Source organism: Schistocerca gregaria, chromosome 4 (assembly GCF_023897955.1).
Source record: "Schistocerca gregaria isolate iqSchGreg1 chromosome 4, iqSchGreg1.2, whole genome shotgun sequence".
NCBI classification, from domain to species: domain Eukaryota; kingdom Metazoa; phylum Arthropoda; class Insecta; order Orthoptera; family Acrididae; genus Schistocerca; species Schistocerca gregaria.
In genome coordinates this window covers 226,262,245-226,283,505 of record NC_064923.1, presented here as the reverse complement: position 1 = coordinate 226,283,505, position 21,261 = coordinate 226,262,245, and the positions used below count along the sequence as shown (strand labels likewise).

The window sequence follows — 21,261 nt, the reverse complement described above, 5'->3', positions numbered from 1 at the left end:
CTGAAGCTTTCCATAACGATTAGAACCCTAAATGAAAGCTTGCTCCAAATAATGGTGTACACAGTCTGACAGATAACACAATTACAGTCGACCGGCAGTATTGTCGGGCTTCAAAAATATAATTTGAAATCACATTAAATTGAGGAAATGTTTTAATTTTTAAGAACACTTCTCATTATTCCCTAAGTCCAGGATTCAAAGCTAATTAATGGAAACCACACTGACAAGAGAAAGCCAGGTTTTTACAAAATTTTTGTAAAAGAAACCAGAGAAATAATAAAAGATCGCTAAAAGAAAATATTCCAAGGGTTTGTGTGAGTTATAAGTGCCGACATGAGATGGTAAAGGGTACAGTAACAAACTGGGTTCACTGAGTACTGCATTAAAACTGCACTGAATAACTAACATGTTGTATTCAGAAACAGGTGTAATTCTGCTGTAAATGTAAATTGCGTGTGACTAGGGCCTACCGTCAAGTAGACCGTTCGCCGTGTGCAAGTCTTTCGACCTGACGCCACTTCGGCGACTTGTGTGTTGATTGGGATGAAATGGTGATGATTAGGACAACACAACACCCAGTCCCTGAGCGGAGAAAATCTCCAACCCAGTCGGGAATCGAACCCGGGGCCTTAGGATTGACAACTCGTCGCGCTGTCCACTCAGCTACCGGGGGCGGACAATTGTGCTGTGTATTAGGACTGATAATGCGTGCAATAATTATTAAACGCTCTATCACTGAATAGACCGTACAGAGGTTAATCTGCCCTTTCCTATGACGACAGTGGCGGTCATATTGGGGAGATTATTAAGAACAGAAAGCTGAAATTTCCTGACAGATTAAAACTGTGTGTCGCACCGACTCTCGAACTCGGGACCTTTGCCTTTCGCGGGCAAGTGTTCTACCAACTGAGCTACCCAAGCACGGCTCACGCCCCGTCCTCACAGCTTTACTTCTGCCAGTTCCTCGTCTCCTACCTTCCAAACTTAACAGAAGCTCTCCTGCGAACCTTGCAGAACTAGCACTCCTGAAAGAAAGGATTTTGCGGAGACATGGTTTAGCCACAGCCTGGGGGATGTTTCCAGAATGAGATTTTCACTGTGCAGCGGAGAGTGCACTGATATGAAACTGCCTGACAGATTAAACTGTGTGGCTGACCGAGGCTCGAACTCGGGACCTTTGACTTCCGCGGCAAGTACTCTAGCAACTGAGCTACCCAAGCACAGCTCACGTCCTGTCCTCACAGCCATGTCCCCGCAATATCCTTTCTTTCAGGAGTGCTAGTTGTGCTAGGTTCGCAGGAGAGCTTCTGTTAAGTTTGGAAGGTAGGAGGCGAGGTACTGGCAGAATTAAAGCTGTGAGGACAGGGCGTGAGTCGTACTTGGGTAGCTCAGTTGGGAGAGCACTTGCCCGCGAAAGGCAAAGGTCCCGAGTTGGAGTCGCGGTCCGGCAAACAGTTTTAATGTACCAGGAAGTTTCATATCAGCGCACACTCCGCTGCACAGTGAAAATCTCATTCTGGAAACAGGAAGCTGTTGTTAATGTTTTTATGGCAGCACTGTACGATAGACTCATACAGCTCGAGACGCTTCCCGAAGCTGTGCCTTTCAGAAAGCCACAGGACGGGCAGATATATACCAAAGAGAGTCGGGCGTGCCCCAACTCCACTGCTAGGCCTGGTCATTCTTGCTATCGACCGCCGATTGTACAAGGCTACCCGGATGTACCGTGAAATCCGTCCTGCCGGTTTGGTCAACAGGTTTTGCAAGTTCGCTCAGATGTGAGGTCTTCTGCGACGCTCCACGTCCTGCCAGGCAGCCTATCGCAGCCACCATTTGTGGCTCCAGGGGGCCCTTGGTCTAATGCCGCTCCCGCTGTGAGTGGCATCCCGTTGCGGTGGCGCCTGCGTAACTTTAGTCGTTAGGCTTTTCGGTTGTCGTGGACAGTGACGTCTAAAGACTGCACATATTCCATCCACAATCAAAATACAGACCTACCGATAACAAACGACTATCATACACTGGCCACGCTGTTCTTTCAAATTCGCAGTCGAAACGGTACACGTAACCTTTCAGCCTTTACCAGCGAATCTGTTGGAAATACTCTTCTCGAGTTTGCCACCTAATAATATTGTGCAAATTCCACAGTATTTAGGCGGTACAACTGATCGATATCTTCAGGAGGTGGTAGCTGATGTTGTCGCTGCTACAAGGCGCGACTAATCAAGGGCTCCAATTTTATTAGGTCAGCTGTAGGCAATACGAATGCACAGGAGGACGCTCGCCGGAGCAGGAAAGCTGTGTTATTAGTGCCCCCTGCCGGAAGCAGTAGAAAGTGCTTTCGGCTTGAGCTGTGACCGATGACTTAGCTGCCAGACGCTCCTGTGGTGAAAATGTGAATTGATTCTCAGCATTGCGCTCGTCGTATCATGAATCGACAGTACTTCTTTCTTCTGTTTTGATTTAATGGCAGCCAGTGTTGGATTCTTGGCGGTACTTAACTGAAAACCTATTTGGTTGTTGATAACAGTGTCCGTCGCAGGACATACATAACCTCCTTAAAAACACATACCCAGGAAAATAACGCTGAGGATGAAACTTCAGCCTTTTCGTAACGCACGCCATGTCCCGTGTCCAGGCAATGTTTCGCTACCGTTGATTTATCAGCCTGGCTCTAGCTTGTATGCCACCGGTGTTCTAGTTCTTTCATGGATTGTCATGTCTTCCCAATGTACGAGGGCCACTCCAAAATAAATGCAATATTTGTAAAAACAAGTTTTCATTCTGCATGTGTGAAAGTTTACAGTGTGTAGATACACCCTTCCCGCATGTTTTCGAGCTTAGATCAACCTGTTCCCGTGAGTGGCGCCGTCACAGCATGTCTTCAAGATGGCTGCTACACTTGATGTTCGCCAGAAGCAACGTGCTGTCATAGCATTCCTGTGCTGTGAAAACGAGACAGTGGGAAACATCCAAAAAAGTTTGAAAAAGGTGTATGGAGATGCTGCTGTCGATTGCAGTACACTTAGTCGATGGGCGAGCAGGTTACGTGATGAAACCGGACAAGGCAATATTGAGGATTGTCCTCGCAGCGGCAGGCCTCGTACGTCACACACTCCAGACAATGTCCAGAGAATTAATGAACTGGTGACTGCTGACAGACGCATCAAAGTGAACGATTTGTCACGCTATGTTCGGATAGGGGAAGGAAGTGTTTGCAGAATACTGAAGGTATTGGCGTTAAAAAAGGTTTGTGCCAGGTGAGTTCCCACGATGTTGACAGTGGCTCACAAAGGAACAAGAATAGCGGTATGCAGCGAACTTTTGGAACAGTAAGAGAATGGTGGAAATGAATTTCTTGGAAGAACTGTGACAGATGATGAAACACGGCTCTATCATTTTTCACCAAAGACGAAGAGGCAATCAGTGGAGTGGCATCATGCAAATTCACCCAACAAAAAAATTTAAAACCATACCTTCAGCTGAAAAACTTATGGCTACGGTGTTATTAGATTCCGCAGGACTCTTGCTTGTGGACATCATGCCAAGTGGAACCACCATAAATTCTGATGCATATGTAACGACACTGAAGAAACTTGAAGCTCGACTGAGTCGTGTTCGACCACATCGGCAAAAGCAGGATGTTTTGCTGTTGCACGACAATGCTCTGCCACATGTCAGTCAAAAAACCATGGAAGCGATCATAAAAGTTGGATGGACAACACAGAAACACCCGCCTTACAGTCCTGACCTGGCTTCATGTGACTATCATACATTGAGCAGACATTCCGAAACCAACAGAAAATTTGTGTTGAACACCATCGTTATACCACCAGGGCCAGACTGATAAATCAGCTGGACACGAGACATCGCGTGTGTTACGAAAATATCGACGTTTTACCCTTACCATTATCTAACTCACTTCCTGCAACTGCGTTTATAAGGATGTCATACAAAACGACTATTCATGTTGGTGTGTGGAATGTATGAAACTGGCGACGCATCTGACTTTCGCAAAAAATTTCTTCCACGCAATTCCCAAGACTGCAAGAGCTCACAAGCACAATCAGCTTAACAGCTCATGCATTCAAGTTGCTGACAGGAATAATATATAGAAGAATGGAAAAGAAAATTGAGGATTGAGAGATGAAAATCAGTTTGGCTTTAGAAAATGAAAGTCACGAGAGAGGCAATTTTGACGTAGCGATTGGTAATAGAAGCAAGACTAAAGAAAATTCAAGACACGTTCATAGGATTTGTCGGTCTGGAAACAGCACTCGACAATATAAAATGGCGCACGAAGTTCGAAATTCTGAGAATATTAGGAATGGGCTATAGGAAGAGACGGGTAAAATACAATATGTACAAAAGCCAAGATGGAATAATAAGAGTGTACGACCAAGAACGATGTGCGCGGATAAAAAATGGTGTAAGACAGGGATGCAGTCTTTCGCCCCTACTGTTATATCTGTGCATCGAAGTAGCAATGACGGAAATAACAGAAAGGTCCAGGAGTAGAATTAAAATTCAAGGTGAAAGGATATCAATGTTACCATTCACTAATCACGTTACTATCCTGAGTGAAAGTTCAAATGTTCATATGTGTGTGAATTCCTAAGGAACCAAACTGCAGAGGTCATCGGCCCCTAGACTTACACACTACTTAAACTAACTAACGCTATGGACAACACACATACCCACGCCCGCAGGAGGACTCCAACCTCCGACGGGAGGGAACACGCAATTCGTGACACTGCGCCACTAACTGTGCGGCCACTCCGAGCGACTGAGTGAAAGTGAAGAAGACTTACATGATCTGGTGAATAGAATGAACAATCTAATTAGTACGGAATATGGACTGAGAGTAATTCGAAGAAAGACGAAAGTAATGAGAAATGGCAGAAATGAGAACAGCGAGACACTTAATATCAGGATTGATGGTCACGAAGTAGATGAAGTTAAGGAATTCTGCTAAATAGGCTGTAAAATAACCAATGACGGACGGAGCAAGGAGGACATCAAAAGCAGACTGGCAGCGGCAAATAGGGCATCCGTGACCAAGAGAAGGCTACTAGTATCAAACATAGGTCTTAATTTGAGGCAGACGTTTCTGAGAATGTACGTCTGGAGAACAGCATTGTATGGTAGTGAAATATGGACTGTGGAAAGACCGGAACAAAAGAGAAACGAAGTATTTGAGATGTGGTGCTATAGACGAGTGTTGAAAATTAGGTGGACTGATAAGGTAAGGAATGAGGAGATTCCAAACATAATCGGAGAGGAACGGAATGAGTGGAAAAACTTATAAGGAAAAGGGGCATACTGATATGACATCTTTTAAGACATCGGGGAATGACTTCCATGGTACCAGAAGGAGCTGCAAAGGGCAAAAACTGTAGAAGACGAGAGAGATTGGAGTACATCCAGTATATAACTGAGGAAGTAGGTCGCAATTGGACTCTGAGATGAAGAGGTTAGCACAGGAAAGGAATTAGTGGTGGGCCACATCAAGCCAGTCAGAATACTGAAAAAAAATTACGGCTGACGCTCTTGTCAAGAGAAATAAAGGTTTTCAAGTCATTGCCGCCTGGAATCCAGCACTGGCTGCCTTTAAATCAAAACAGAAGAAAGGAGAACTGTCGATTCATGACTCGACGCAGTGCACTGCTGAGATTTAATTCAGCTTTTAACCACAGGAGCGTCTGGCAGCACACTCATTACCCACAGCGCGAGCGCTAAAGGTCTTCCTACGGCTGCCGGCAGATGGAACTATGAGCGTCGCTTTCCTCCTACTGAGGGCGTATTATCCATCTTTTGATTTTCAGCTCCTTCTGTTTTCAGTGTTTGCCGTGAAAAAAATTTCGGATTTGAAGTCGGACAGTTACGCAAAACACAGTTCTTCTCAGTACCCAAACACGTTTCGACACCACTGTGCCATCATCAGTGGGTTTTCGGTTTTATTTATTCTTTACATTTGGTGAGCATGAATTTTCTGGACCACATTCGTGTTAATTGTTACAGGTAGCTTGTCACGTTTTCGTGTGGCAAGCACTTCCTATCTCCGCATCATGCTGAGATGTTGTGATGCATACGTAGCTATAAAAAATATTTTCCACAAATAACGTAGTAAAACGCTTTTCACTACACCAGAACACAGTGTGATTGTGGTTTGTTTGTGGGCCTGTTGACTGCTGCTGGCCTGAGAAATTCCTTGCCGTGGCCCACGTATCATCAATCGCACCTTGCAGCAGCGTCAAGAACACCCATCGCCACGTGAAGATGTCGAACAATAGTATCTGTGAAATATTGTGCGATTTGCACAATATGATACGACGGCAAAACCGAGAAGAGTACATTATTTCAAAATGGTTCACTTTTCGACACCACGCCCTGGTGAGTAAATACAGTTAAAGACAGTGTTGCCACATCATCATGCTTCCTTAGAACACAAACTGAAGAAAGCCAATCTCACTTTCCCAGCACACACTGACTCCCAGTAATCTAATCAGCTTGTGGTTACCCAGTAGCAGATATGGCACGCCAAAGGCCATGTCACTTTATGACTACATGCTTTGCCCCGTCTCGCCGTAATCATACACTCCACCGGATTGCCTGCCTTCCTGTGAGCTGCCGTCTTCATCTGGAAGCCGGCAGTAAGACACCATCTGCTACTCCTGCTTGATGGAGTCCGCCTTACAGCCTACCACGCCACGCGCAGACAAGTGCACTACGGCTGTTTCCACGCTGCTTGCGGCTCCACTGCGCTCCGTTATCATTTCTTTTCATTTATTACATATTACATATTTAGAGACCTGCTGAGTGATATTTTGAAAAGTGAGTTGAACATTTTATATGCTTGTTTGTTCCAGTCTCTGATCACAATATCAATTCTTTAGAGGATGACGGGTTTCAGTCCATAATGACCGTCATCAGGTCTTTTTTACACCATGTCCAAAAAAAAGCTCTCAGGATGGTCATTACGGACTGAAACCGGTTATCTTCTAAAGAATAGATATTGTGATCAGAGACTGGAATAAAAAAGCATTTGACAGTATTGGATCACTGTTTGTATACACCATTATGTCGCAGTTGGTGGAACATTTGTTAATTTTACATATAAGAGTACATTATCCATTTTAAGAGCAAAATTTGTTGTGAGGAATAAAAACAAGAGTAATAAAAATTAGTGTTGTGTGCGTGCTGTAAGACCTTCGGTACACACACCATCAGATTATTTGAGCTGTCGCTCTAACGAAGTAGGCAAGTGTCAGCAGTACGTCTCATGGTCTTATCGTGGCGTGTTTATCTTCTGCCGTTAGGTCAGATGATAGAAATGCCACTTGCATGCTTAGAGTAGCAGATTGGCGGTGACCAACTTTAAACAGAACTTGATTAATTTTCACACACATTTATTAAAATAATAACAAGCATAAAATTCCTTAACTTGATTCTGGATGCTATTTACAATTGACAATCTGAAGTTCCTTTGCTCTTGATATGTTAATCTTATTCTCACATATCTCTGATACTTGACAAAGTGTCTATACAATTTTCTTCATGGCTATGTACAGGAATATTGTAATCTTATTAAGCGAATATTAAAAGTTGACTATAGAATGGTACAGACAAATACAGACTAATGCAGAGTGGTGCAGACAAATGCAGACTCGTACAGACATAATGCAGCCTGACTACTCGGACGTCTGCACACTCGTTATAATACCTTGCAGGTTCAGGTATCACTGCACGAGTGTGAGCGGCGAAGAGAAAAGGTCCTACGTTAGCAGCAATCTCATTGGCTGCGTTACATATTAATACGGAAGCAGAATTTGGTCCGTCTCTAAGACAGCGCCATCTCGTAGTGCGGAGACAGAAGAGAGCTGCGCCTGCGCTGTTGTGCTTAGCGGGGCGCGCTCTAGTGGGAAAAACGTGTACGCGCTGACTACGCGGAACTATGTACACAACAATTAGTTATAGAGAACGTTAGTAATTTAGAAGAAAATAACGGAGAGATAGGAAAGGAAGGATTTGCTGTTAAAATGAAATATAACATTTGAAGCATGGCTCGTGTTGTTGCTACTGCAGGTAGGAGGGCGTTGGCAGGGACATAGAGACTGGCCGACCTCAACTAAATACTTAGGGATTTCAATTACAAATAACCTGAACTGGAACGATCACATAGATAATAATGTGGGTAGTGAAAACCAAAGACTGCGATTCGTTGGCAAAACACTTATAAGGTGCAACAGGTCTCCCAAAGAGACTGCTTACACTACGCTTGTCCGTCCTATTCTGGAGTATTGCTGTGCGGTGTGGAATCCGCATCAGATGGGACTGACGGATGACATCGCAAAAGTACAAAGAAGCTCAGCTCGTTTTGTATTATCGTGAAATAGGGGAGATAGTGTCACAGACATGATACGTGAATTGGAGTGGCAATCATTAAAACAAAAGCGATTTTCGTTGCGATAGGAACTTCTCATGAAATTTCAATGACCAGTTTTCTCCTCCGATTGCGAAAACATTCTGTTGGCGCCACTTACATAGGGAGAAATAATCATCACGATAAAATAGGAGAAATCAGGGCCTGCACAGAAAAATTTAAGTGTACGTTTTTCCAGCGTGCCGTTCGAGAGTGGAACAGTAGAGACACAGCATGAGGGTGGTTCATTGAACCCTCTGCCAGGCACTATCCACGTAGATGTAGATAAGACGACCTGAAGTAGCATACAGAATTACGTGTTTTTATGTTACTAAATAAAGCACATCATTAGTGACTCCTTGTGAATTTGTGGCCTGTAAGTACTGGGTAAAGCTCCGAACATCTGATTTACAGATAATCAACAAAACGATTTAGTAGTTATGCAAAAGTATTATAAAATTGGGTTTGATAAAGGGAGGAACACGAAAAATGTACAGGTTTCGTAACATGTATGTCAGTATTGTGTTCTACGTCAGTAGGCTCAAGAACAAAATGGAAAAAAATTGAAGAAAATGGAACATTCTGTTTGCAATGACTAAAATAAATAACGTCACAAGTCCCATCATACCAACTTTCACTCACTTCACAAGGTTCTCCTCTTTTACAAAGGGAATAATTTCAGCTAAATTCCTTCTCTTTTCTTCAGACAACCTATATTCCCAGTATTGCGGTTCTAGGCGCGCTGTCCGGAGCCGTGCGACTGCTACGGTCGCAGGTTCGAATCCTGCCTCAGGCGTGTATGTGTGTGATGTCCTTAGGTTAGTTAGGTTTAAGTAGTTCTAAGTTCTAGGGGACTAATGACCACAGCAGTTTAGTCCCATAGTTCTCAGAGCCTTTTGAACCAGCTGCACCTTTTGAATTCAAAAAGCCTCTCGATCCTCTTCAAGATAAACTTTTAGTACCGCTACCCGTTCAGCGGTCAGTCTGATCCACTGTGCTTCTGTAATGTGCACAAAGGAGAAATTTATAAAACTTCCTGGCAGATTAAAACTGTGTGCCCGACCAAGACTCGAACTGGGGACCTTTAGCATTTCGCGGGCAAGTGCTCTACGAACTTTTTTTTTTTATTTAGGGCCTCCTTCCTCCCCTTCAGCCCCGCCTTGCGCTCGCCATAAATCGCCTTCGTCGGCGTCGGCTTCATCTGCCATGATTTCTGAATTACTTATTCTTCTGAACTATTCCAATTTCCAAACCAAAGATACTTCTAAACCTAATGCATTGTCCCGCAATGGTGACAAAGTAGAATTTTTTTTTTTTTTGTGCGTGTGTTGTATTCCATTTTCAGAGATTTGTCCTGGGCCTTCACGGCTACCGCAGCGGCGAGAGGGCCCACGAAGTCCCCACCGTACTTCACCCCAGGCAGCAATCCCCTACTTCTGGTCTGCAACACTCTTTCTGTTGTTTGTTGTTCTTTTTAGTGCTTTCGTTGTGTTGTTGGTTTTTTTATCAACTTTTATAATTGTTTATTTTTTTATTATAATTTATTTTTTTTATTTTTTTTGTTTTTTTTTTTTAAATAGAAAATGAAACAAGGAACTCTGGTCCTCTAGAAAAACAGAAGAAGATAAAATAGTCCTTGTCGTAACACTGTTCAGTATACGTCACTGTGACATTTGAAGAAGAAAAGAAAAAAAAAACAAAGCAATGTAGAATGAAGGAAAGAAAAAAAATACTTCTTTCATCGAAGAACGACTTCTAAAAAATTCGCATATCGTTTCCTGTAATGTCTCGTCTGTGAAAGTATGTGAAACTGTAATGCCAGGTAAAGACAGAACGCCGCCTCACTCTTGGGTTCTTGCGTCTGTAAATAATGAACATAATGACCCTTCAACCAATTGACAGAGTTCCGTTTGGTGTTCGGGTACGGCACTGAATCCGGATACAGGAAATCTTCAGGTTTAATACAAAGCTGGGAAGTCCTCATAATCGTAGCCAGTTTTCAGCGAATGCATGGCCAAACTGCTTGGACAGTGGTGCACAGAAAACGATGTTATCAGTATCAGGCAAGTTGCACGTAAGGCACAAAGGTGAGTCAGCCAAATGTAGAGCATGAAGTCGTGAATTAGTACTTATTTTACGGTTCACGACCCTGTACCAAGAGGCTTTCACTGACGTTGGTAAATCACGGCTATGTATGTTTTTCCATATCACTGGCCAGCGATGATTGGGGTATTTGTGTTCGATGTTGTTCCTGTTCTTGGTTGCCAGTAGTTTATTATAAACAAACTTCACCACGGAAAGCTCATTTTCTGGGAGAGTTGACCGTACGTAACTGAACTCAATGAAAAAGCTCTTAAAGTGAGTCATCGCAGGCGGAATATGTTGAACAGAGACGGGAGGCTGCAGGCAGGCCGGCGCTATTTCGGTTAACAAGTGAGCCGTGAGACTGTTCGGTAACGACCTCCACCGTTTGTAGGTGGTGCATACGTACAAAGCTCGTGACTTGGAACGAACATCTGTTAAATTTAAGCCTCCATCGGTCGTGGAGAGAGTGAGCGTATCGTACTTGACTTTAAAAATGTGTCCACGTGTGACAAAATGGCCTAGAGCGGACATCATACGCTTCGCTGTCTCCTGTGGCATGGGCAGTACTTGTGCAACGTAGTTAATCTTTGAGGTGAGGTAGACATTAGCGAAGGTGACTTTCTGCAGTTCATCAAGGCTCCTTAGGTAGTGGGTCTGCATGCAAGCACGCATACTTGCCAGGAGATTCCTATAGTTCACCGCAATTGTGTGCTGTATGTTGCTCCTGTACTCAATACCAAGGCATTTCATTTTAGAAAGTAGTTGCAACTGACCGTGATGGTGCAGCGAGATGCCGCGTCCTATGTTCATAATGCCAGATTTCCTGGCATTCAACTTCGCATCCGCAACAAGTTCGTAGTTTTTGACGATCTGAAGGGCTTCCTCGACTTCACCTTCGTCCATGACCAAAAATCCGACGTCATCCGCATATGCAGTACAAACAATCTTAATGCCGTGGATGGTTAATCCTTGTAGACGCTGTGTTAAGGTGACAAGCAAAGCCTCAATGGCAATGGCAAACAAGGCCATTGACATAGGGCATCCCTGTCGCACTGAATTAGTAATATTAATCGACGCGCTCAGCTGGCCATTCACCATGAGTCGAGTTACTCCTTTACGAAGGAGCTCATGTATAAGATTAATAAAACGTAGTGGAAATCCCATGGCATGCATCGTCCGGATGAGAAACTGATGGTTTACTCTGTCGAATGCCTTTGAAAAGTCAAGGGAAACTAGCGCACACCGTATCTTGCACGCATCTGCAATGGCTATGACGTCCCTGTATTGAGACAAATTTTGGAAGATCGTCCTACCGACACCTACACTGGTCTGGTACTGACCAATGACAGTATTCATCAACATTTTCAATCTATTAGAAATAATACGTACTAAAATTTTGTAGTCACTGTTCAGTAAAGTAAGCGGCCGAAAATCGTCAACAGAACTGCACATTAGGCGTTTAGGGATTAAAACCACGATGCCGTCCACGAGAGCCTGAGGAACATTAAAATCAGGCCGTAAAATTTCATTAAACATACTCAACAACTTGGGCTTCAATTTGTCGCAGAAAGTAAGATAAAATTCGGCAGTGAGACCGTCGGGTCCCGGCGATTTATTTTTCGGACTTCGTGATAGTGCAGAATCCAATTCGTCTTCATCAATTTCTCGCATGAGAGTTTCGACTTCAGCAGCACCCAAAGTCCTTTGCAAGTTATTGAGTAATTCATCGTGAGTTCCATCGTCGGTATGTGTCGTTGCCAGCAGATCTGCCAGGTGATTGTGAAGTGCGTTCCGTATGTCTTGTTGCCGCGTGAGCGCAACGCCTTCACTCAACTGAAGACGAGTTATTAATCTCCGCCGCCCCCTCTTATTTTCACGAATGACTTGAAACATGGATGTCATTTCGTCGTCTATCACATTCTGGGGCCTGGACCTTATTTGAAAGCCTTCTGCCTGCTGCCGCTGAAGTTTTAATAATTTTGCCTTAATTTTTTTAATCTGCATAAAATTTTCAGGTACAGTCACATCGGACTGGTAGAGCTTCCTGAGACAAGTAAAATAAAACTCAGACGTTTGCCGTTGCCACCAGGATTTGTCCCGAGCGTAGCGTTTAAACATTTTTGATAAAGTTGGTTTGGCATGTGTTATCCACCATTCAGTAACGGAGGCATACTGTGCAACCCGTCGTTCACATGCCTCCCATGTTTCGTTAAAGACACGGTGACAGTCAACATCGTTAAGGAGAGCATTGTTAAGTTTCCAGAAACCTCTGCCGCGAAATGTGCCTTGCTTGACCATGTTAACAGTACAAATATATGCGGCATGATCGGAAAAAATTGTGGGCCAAACTTCGGAATGGAGGACTTGAGTCTTCATACACGCCGATACATAGATTCTGTCTAGCCGGCTTGCAGAGTGGTTCGTGACATGAGTGAACCCAGGTGCCGCTCCGTGCGTATGCTCCCATGTGTCAATGAGGTTCATTTCTTGGACGATACGTTCTAGTTCTCCAGATTTGTTAAAATTAGGCGTCTGGTCTTTTGGACTTAAGACACAATTGAAGTCACCCGCAAAAATTATACGATAGTAGGTTCCCCTAAAAAGTGGGACTATGGCGCTTGTGAAGAACTCAGCCCTAGCACGCCTTTTGCTACTGCCGGACGGGGCGTAAACATTGATTATGCGTGTCCGATGGAAAGTGACAGCGATCCCTCTATGATCAGGCAGTTTTTCTGCGTCGGTCGCTACAATCCCTTCTTTTAACAGAATCGCTGTCCCTAAATTCGCATCGCTCCCGGAATTGGAGAGAGTAGTATAACCAGTTATTCGGTCAAGTTCAATCGCAGCGACTTCTTGAAGTAACAGAATATCGATATCCGCTGCGTATACAAAATCTTGTAAATTACGGAGCCGCCAGTACGACTGTATCTTATTGATGTTTAACGTGGCAATTTTATAGGCTTGGGGCTCGTTCATGGGAGAAGGCACATACTATTAATTAAACAGTCTTAGAAGGATGGCTAACGAAATTGAGGCCAAGCGCGTCAGTCGGAGTTCCTGTAGTTCCCGGTACGGTTGGTGTATGCTGCTCTGTGGGGGGTGCCGAAGATTCCGTCTCAATGGTCCGCATGACAGCCGCATCATTGCTCGCATCCAATACTTCCATTTCCTGTGCCCAATTCCCAGTGAGAGTGGCCTCTGACAAAAGCGATCCTGCGTTTCCTTGAGCGTGGGTATCCGGCAAAACGACTCTACTCGAGGTATCACTATCTTCCACCCGTCGTGGATTCACAGGGGGAGACACTACAGGATCAATGTCCATTCGACCAGACGCAGGGAGACCAACTTCAGAGGTTTCAGAAGTGTTCTGACTCATTTGGCTGCTTATTCGTTTCGCTTTTTCGCGGAGCTGTGGGGCGAGCTGATTGGCTCCTTGATGTGCAAGTTTCCGCTTCTTTTTGGAAGGCTTCCTGTTAGGGTTCGCGGTATCATCAACATCCGAAGTGGACTGTTGACTCTGGGGTTGATCCGCCGGGAACACAGCGTCTGCTTCATCCTCAGTACCAGTGGCATCAACCACTGGGGAGTCATCCGTCGTTACCTCCATCTGTGCGTGTGGTAGCGGCGGCGCCGCGTCATCACTCGGTTCTTTGACGTTATCGGCCAAAACATCATGCAAACGAGGGGCATCTACAGGCGGGGTCGCGGGTGGAAGACCAGAAGCCGCGGCAGCGTATGTCAGTGGCAGTGCCGTCGTCACAGGGGGGCTAGCGGCTTCACCGACAGGCATCTGCGTCACGCGTCTTTGTATACATTCAGAGCGCACGTGGCCGGGCGCACCACAGCCGGCACACGTTTTTGGCTGCCCATCATATATGACAATTCCGCGATGTCCACCTACGTAAACATATGAAGGTATGTGCTTCTGTAGATCGATCTCAACCTGCCTGACGCCGTTAAGCACCGGAAATTTGTGGGCTTTGGACCAGCGCTCCGCAAAATTGTTAATGACCCTCCCGTAAGGTGTTAATGCAGAATTTATTTGCGCGGCTGATATTTCAAACGGGAGTTCGAAAATACGTGCCGTTCGGATGCCCAGTCCAGCATGCGTAATGCTGACGTCACTGACGGTACCATCTCTATGTTTAAACTTCAGTACACCTCCACTGGACTCCACAATTCTATCACACATTTCAGAGGACGTTAATTTCACATAAACAACACTAGTCACGGTAGAGAAATTTATCCCTACAATGTCACCAAAAGTAATCTTAGCTGTTTCCTCTAACCATGCTTCAACTTCAAACGAATTTGGTTTCGAAAAGTTCCTATCAAAGGTAAACTTCAAGGTATCTTTCCTCTTAGTCGTATTCATAATTCCATATCAGATCCTACAGAACGGAACGAATACTAATAAGCAGACGCTGTAAGCACGCGACTCACCGCCTGACGTAAACACTTCCTGCCACAGCGCGCTGGCCCTGGAGGTCCGCTCACCACCGCTGCCGCAGGCAGACTGTCCAACTGAGCTACCGAAGCACGACTCACGCCCACTGCTCACAGCTTTACTTCTGGCAGTACCTCGTCTCCCACCTTCAGTTTGGAAGGTAGGAGACGAGGGACTGGCAGAATTAAAGTTGTGAGCACCGGGCGTGAGTCGTGCTTCGGTAGCTCAGTTGGTAGAGCACTTGCCCGCGAAAGGCAAAGGTCCCGAGTTTGAGTCTCGGTCGGGCACACAGCTTTAATCTGCCAGGAAGTTTCATATCAGTGCACATTCCGCTGCAGAGTGAAAATCTCATTCTGGTGAAATTTATATTTTCACAGCAGCTGACCTAAAGTCGTAAAAATCTCTTCATTGAAGTGTTTGTATGCGTCCATTAAGTGATGACGCTAACTGAGTATTTCGGAACTTCACACACATTTACCCCCTTTCATTTTTCGATATGAGCAAAATTACGACCACCAGACATAAAAGAGGTCTCTTCACCACAAACTTTTGTTCTATTTCCGTAAAATAGCCGTTTTATGTTAGGTTAGTAAACTTTTCCGTGCAAGTAGTTAACTTTATCTCATAATCATAAAGAAGATTTTTGTCGATACGAAATTGGTTTCAGTAATACATTAAACGCATTAAAATACTTTAATAGTGCTTACGTTGATTCCGAGCCTTATAATAAAAGTTAATATGAGAACCAAGAGCTACCTGGTACTTTGGAGTCTCTGTAGCTGGAGCCACAATATTGCCTTTTCCAGTATATTCATGTCCTCGGCTGGCTATTTCCTTCCTTTCACTTTGGACACTGTCTTCACCTCCCTTCCTCCGTTTTGAAATACTGCCTATTATTTGTACGTAATGATTAGCTTAGCAGTATCCGTTGTTGCAATCAAACGACAGAGCTATTTCCGTTGTGAGGAATAACACAAATGTACGCCAAGGGGCTATCAGAGAGTTCGAGCATCAGTCATTACTTGAACATCGATGTTAGTCTTAGACACGACTGAAATCTGTAAACACTCTTTCCCGGTGTTGTGGTGCTTGCATCAGAATACCAAGTAACTGGCCTCGCCATTTACAACAGAGGGTAGTCTGATAACTTAAACTTTGTGCCTCGCCTCCCTGTACTCCTTGGATGTAGTGATTGTCTCATTGTTCACATGACTCATTTTCCTATACGTTATTTAGTTACTGCATTTAACCTGCAGATTAGATACGTGGACCAGTCGCCAGGTTTGTCCAGAACGAAATTTTCACTCTGCAGTGAAATGTCCGCAGATGCCAAAATTCCTGGCAGATTAACAAAGTGGGCAGGACCAAAACTGCAGCTTGGATAGTTTAGTTGGTAGAGCACTTGCCCGAGAAAGGCAAAGGTCCCGAGTTCGAGTCTTGGTCGGGCACACAGTTTTAATCTGCCAGGAAAGTTTCATATCAGCGCACACTCCGCTGCAGAGTGAAAATCTCATTCTGGAAACATCCCCCAGGCTGTGGCTAAACCATGTCTCCACAGTATCCTTTCTTTCAGGAGTGCTAGTTCTGCATGTTTCGCAGAAGAGCATCTGTAAAGTTTGGAAGGTAGGAGACGGATACTGGCAGAAGTAAAGCTGTGAGTACCGGGCGTGAGTCGTGCTTCGGTAGCTCAGTTGGTAGAGCACTTGCCCGCGAAAGGCAAAGGTCCCGAGTTCGAGTCTTGGTCGGGCACACAGTTTTAATCTGCCAGGAAAGTTTCATATCAGCGCACACTCCGCTGCAGAGTGAAAATCTCATTCTGGAAACATCCCCCAGGCTGTGGCTAAGCCATGTCTCCACAGTATCCTTTCTTTCAGCAATGCTAGTTGTGCATGTTTCGCAGAAGAGCTTCTGTAAAGTTTGGAAGGTAGGAGACGGATACTGGCAGAAGTAAAGCTGTGAGTACCGGGCGTGAGTCATGCTTCGGTAGCCCAGTTGGTAGAGCACTTGCCCGCGAAAGACAAAGATCCCGAGTTCGAGTCTCGGTCGGGCACACAGTTTAAACTGCCAGGAAAGTTTCATATCAGCGCACACTCCGCTGCAGAGTGAAAATCTCATTCTGGAAACATCCCCCAGGCTGTGGCTAAGCCATGTCTCCACAGTATCCTTTCTTTCAGGAGTGCTAGTTCTGCATGTTTCGCAGAAGAGCTTCTGTAAAGTTTGGAAGGTAGGAGACGGATACTGGCAGAAGTAAAGCTGTGAGTACCGGGCGTGAGTCGTGCTTCGGTAGCCCAGTTGGTAGAGCACTTGCCCGCGAAAGGCAAAGATCCCGAGTTCGAGTCTCGGTCGGGCACACAGTTTAAACTGCCAGGAAAGTTTCATATCAGCGCACACTCCGCTGCAGAGTGAAAATCTCATTCTGGAAGCATCCCCCAGGCTGTGGCTAAGCCATGTCTCCACAGTATCCTTTCTTTCAGGAGTGCTAGTTCTGCATGTTTCGCAGAAGAGCTTCTGTAAAGTTTGGAAGGTAGGAGACGGATACTGGCAGAAGTAAAGCTGTGAGTACCGGGCATGAGTCGTGCTTCGGTAGCTCAGTTGGTAGAGCACTTGCCCGCGAAAGGCAAAGGTCCCGAGTTCGAGTCTCGGTCGGGCACACAGTTTTAATCTGCCAGGAAAGTTTCACTCCTGAGAGTATCTCACAACAAACTTCATCTCCATATGGTCTAGGACACTTACAACGTCTCGACTACGTACTGTATCTGGCCGTCAATTCAGATGAAACTTAACTGTGTGCATTAGTTTCATAAAGTTGATGATGACCCAAACACGCGAGACGCGAGGCGTGAGGATGGCATAGTTATGAAACACTTCTTATATTTGATTTTTGGAAATACAATAGCAACATGTGGACAAGTAGCAGCAGTGCCATCATCAGTAATAGTAAATTTCATAGCAGCACCGACGCAGTTGCAGCTATCACTACAGCAGTGCAAACCGAAAGTGCAAACACACACTCCTACACTTACAACATTCGAACCAAAACACCGGCTTGTACCAAGGGTCTTATGACTACCACTTCACAGTCTCACGATGGAGCGAAGTGACGCAGTGGTTGAGACGCTGGACACAGTTTCAGGATGACTACGCTTCAAATCCTCGTCCAGCAAGTCAGTTCGATGTTTCCCCAAGTCTTCTAATGGAAATTCAGGAGATTGTGCTCCGTCTCTAATTACCAAGTTGTTGATGGGACGTTAAACCTGGTTCTGCGTACCTTACTGTCCTATTTTCCAGATGTTTGTTGCAGAGGACCAGCGCCCTTTTGCCCTATGATTTTATCTCCCTCTTAAATTTTTCTTCTATTAGTTCTCCTTTAGCACGCCTGGTCAATAGTAAGAGAGCATTACATACACAAGCCCGCATCTGTTGCTTACTGGGTGGTGCGTCTGGCTGTTATCCCTGTGGTTGTATCTCGGTAATTCAGGGAGTTTTCCTTAGCCGAAACACGAGAAACGGGCTCACTAGGCCTTGACACACCAACAGAGCCGACTGATTCGGCTTATTTACATTTTTATTCCAACAGTAAAGATATAAATTTCCAACTTAGGTGACACTGTGAACGCGCCGGGAAAACGTAAAATCAATTATGACTGTCGCGTTTTATTGATGAATGGACAAACAGATATTTCTTTGGTAATGTTTACTGTGTCGTGAAACGTTAGTCGTATTTGAGTAAAATCTGAAACGACGTTACGAATCCAAGTTTGACGAATTTGACAGAAAACTTTTAGCAAAGAAGAGCTCAAAATAAAAACCATGGGGTGAGTGAAAAGGCTGAAGAATTACGAGTTTATTAATGAGTATTTGGTATAGTGTGTGAGCATGTTAGGTCCTGAAGTCAGGAGCAAATCTGAAAAGACTTCACTGTCAGTAGTGTCTGTAGTGCGACACATTCATAGAATTAATGATGAACTCCCAGAGCCTGCACTTAATGGAATTTTCGACATTACAATGTAATTACTTGGTCTATAACCAATGAAAGATAGAAATACTTATTGGGAATTGCCAGAGTATGGCGTTAATTGAGTGGAGAATCTGGTCCCGGCGGAGGTTCGAGTCCTTCCTCGGGCATGATTGTGTGTGTTTGTCCTTAGGATAATTTAGGTTAAGGAGTGTGTGCGCTTAGAGACTGATGACCTTAGCAGTTAAGTTCCATAAGATTTCAGACACATTTGAACATTTCTTTTAGCGCAGAAAAGTGGTTTTCCCTAGAACAAAATGGCAAGTGTTACAACAGATCGGGCCGGAACTTTCAATTGGAAGAATGGAGCTACCGTAAGCTTTTAAAAGCAAGTCACAAGCACAATACACAGACAGTCACATCTTGTTTTTTCGTAGCATTTTGCACCAGATAAAACTTTGCAAGGTGCACTAGACGTGAATCGTTCGGTAGATCTTGTTATGGTCTGGTCACAATCAGAGCAAAAGCACGATATCATCGGCAATTCAAACATTTTTTGGCGTTGAGGATGCAGAGCACGAAGGTGTAGTTGACCACAGCATTGTGAGGTGGGAGAACATGGGCTAGTTACCATAACGCATGGGTGTTGCAGAATGAAATCCTCTTATTTCTGGACAAGAAGCAGATATGTCATTATTTTGTTACTGACATATCATTTGAATGTGGAGATACGATATGATGTTCGCAGTTGATATATCTGATAAGCTGAATGAACCGAATGTGAAATTGCAGGGAAAGGAATTGTTTGCACTTGAGATGTCGAAGTAAAAATGGTCATTCAAAGCAAAACAAGACGTATTTGCACGGTTAGCAGGTGAAGGTCATTTTTGTGATTTCCTTTTATTAGGAAAACAAAGTGGCTGTTTGTGCTGACCTTAGGTATCATGTGTGCAATCTGGGGGACGAGTTCTCCACAAGATTTCAGGACTTCAAGAAAACTGAGCCTCAGTTCATTCCGCTCTCTTATCCCATCACTAATGACACTGGCACAGCACCCGATGAGCTGCAGTTTGAAATTATTCACACGCACTCATCTCACATTGTGTCTTAAGTGAATTCCCTTGTAACTGTGATTATATGTATAATATTCATAAACAGGGGTTCCTATTGCAGGATAAAAGAAAAGGCGAATATAAAATCCTGAAAAAGTCGGCTGGAATTTCAACTGTGCTCAGATGCCCAAATCTGAGCGGTTTTCTTTGATCATCCTTCATGAATCATTGAATATCTCTTCTTACTTTCCTCACTTGTAATCCTGTATCGGAAAGAACTTCGGCATTTTCCTAAAAGCACTTTGTTCACTTTCCCTTAATTTATCCATCTTTCAGCGCTAGCTTAAGTGCGTTTCATTTATTATTCTGTCCCCCTTAACGCTCTCAGCTACTTTGCGCTCTTACCTCGTATGAAACATACAGTGTACAGCTGACTGTCGTTTCTGATGGTGTAGTCTTGTTTTCCACCGTTTCAGAAGCGTTAAGGCAAATATTTTCTTCACTGGTGGTATTTTTAACTGTTACACATGCACTGTACTTATTTTTCCACAGAAACACACGATTTTTGCCGTCATCACACGAGTTGTTATAGCCACGTAATGCATTACTTTCTGGTAAACGGAAATGGAGAAAACACTTACATAAACTTGCATCAGTAAATTCCTTTAAAAAAATCACCTAGCAAGCTGTGCCTCTGGTGTCTTTCAGATCCACACCCACCTGCCCGGTTCCACGACCCTGTTTGAGCACGTGGCTCGGGAGTACATTCCTCACGAACTGGGCGGCACGGCTGGCCCTCTGGAGAAATTCAGCTGTAAGTTAATCGTCTGACTTAGTACTATCACAGCGCAGATCGGATCTCAGCTCCAAATATATTCCAACGATGCTCGGAGATACAGCCGCTAATGTAATGCTGCAAGCTCCCTTGTCTACTCCCGTACTCATTACGTCACGAGTTCAGCTGTCAGAATGTAAAATATGGTTGACTAATGTTTAATATTGCAATTCACTGTCGAGGTAATTTGCAACATCTAAATCGAATTAATCAGCAAAGCACTAAAAATTAAGTCTTGCTTACATCAAGTAACTCATCAACATAGTTGAACATCATCTGAAATTTGTTGGTGTTATTCGAAGTCCATTCCGTGCATACTATATAACAGGTTGCAATTTTACTAATTTATACGTAATACGCCATGTCAGATGCTTTCTTCGTGGTGTTGCAAATCGATCAGAGACTAGAAAACGGCTAGGCTCTGCGTTTTCCTTTGCGGCCACACTCAGTTATGTAACACTGGAACCA

At 44.3% G+C, this 21,261-nt stretch overlaps 1 protein-coding gene and 1 non-coding gene across 3 annotated transcripts in view; both read left to right on the top strand.

Moving 5' to 3' along the window:
- LOC126365809 (retinol-binding protein pinta-like) overlaps positions 1–21,261 on the top strand; it is a 166,149-nt gene that overhangs the window by 137,720 nt on the left and 7,168 nt on the right. For both annotated transcript variants that reach the window (XM_050008397.1, XM_050008396.1), the window contains one exon: positions 20,667–20,772. In XM_050008397.1, coding sequence (XP_049864354.1) covers positions 20,667–20,772 — 106 coding nt within the window. The remainder of the gene's footprint in view (positions 1–20,666; positions 20,773–21,261) is intronic.
- Trnas-cga (transfer RNA serine (anticodon CGA)) lies at positions 17,528–17,602 on the top strand. The gene has a single exon. It is a non-coding gene; the product is annotated as a tRNA-Ser (tRNA).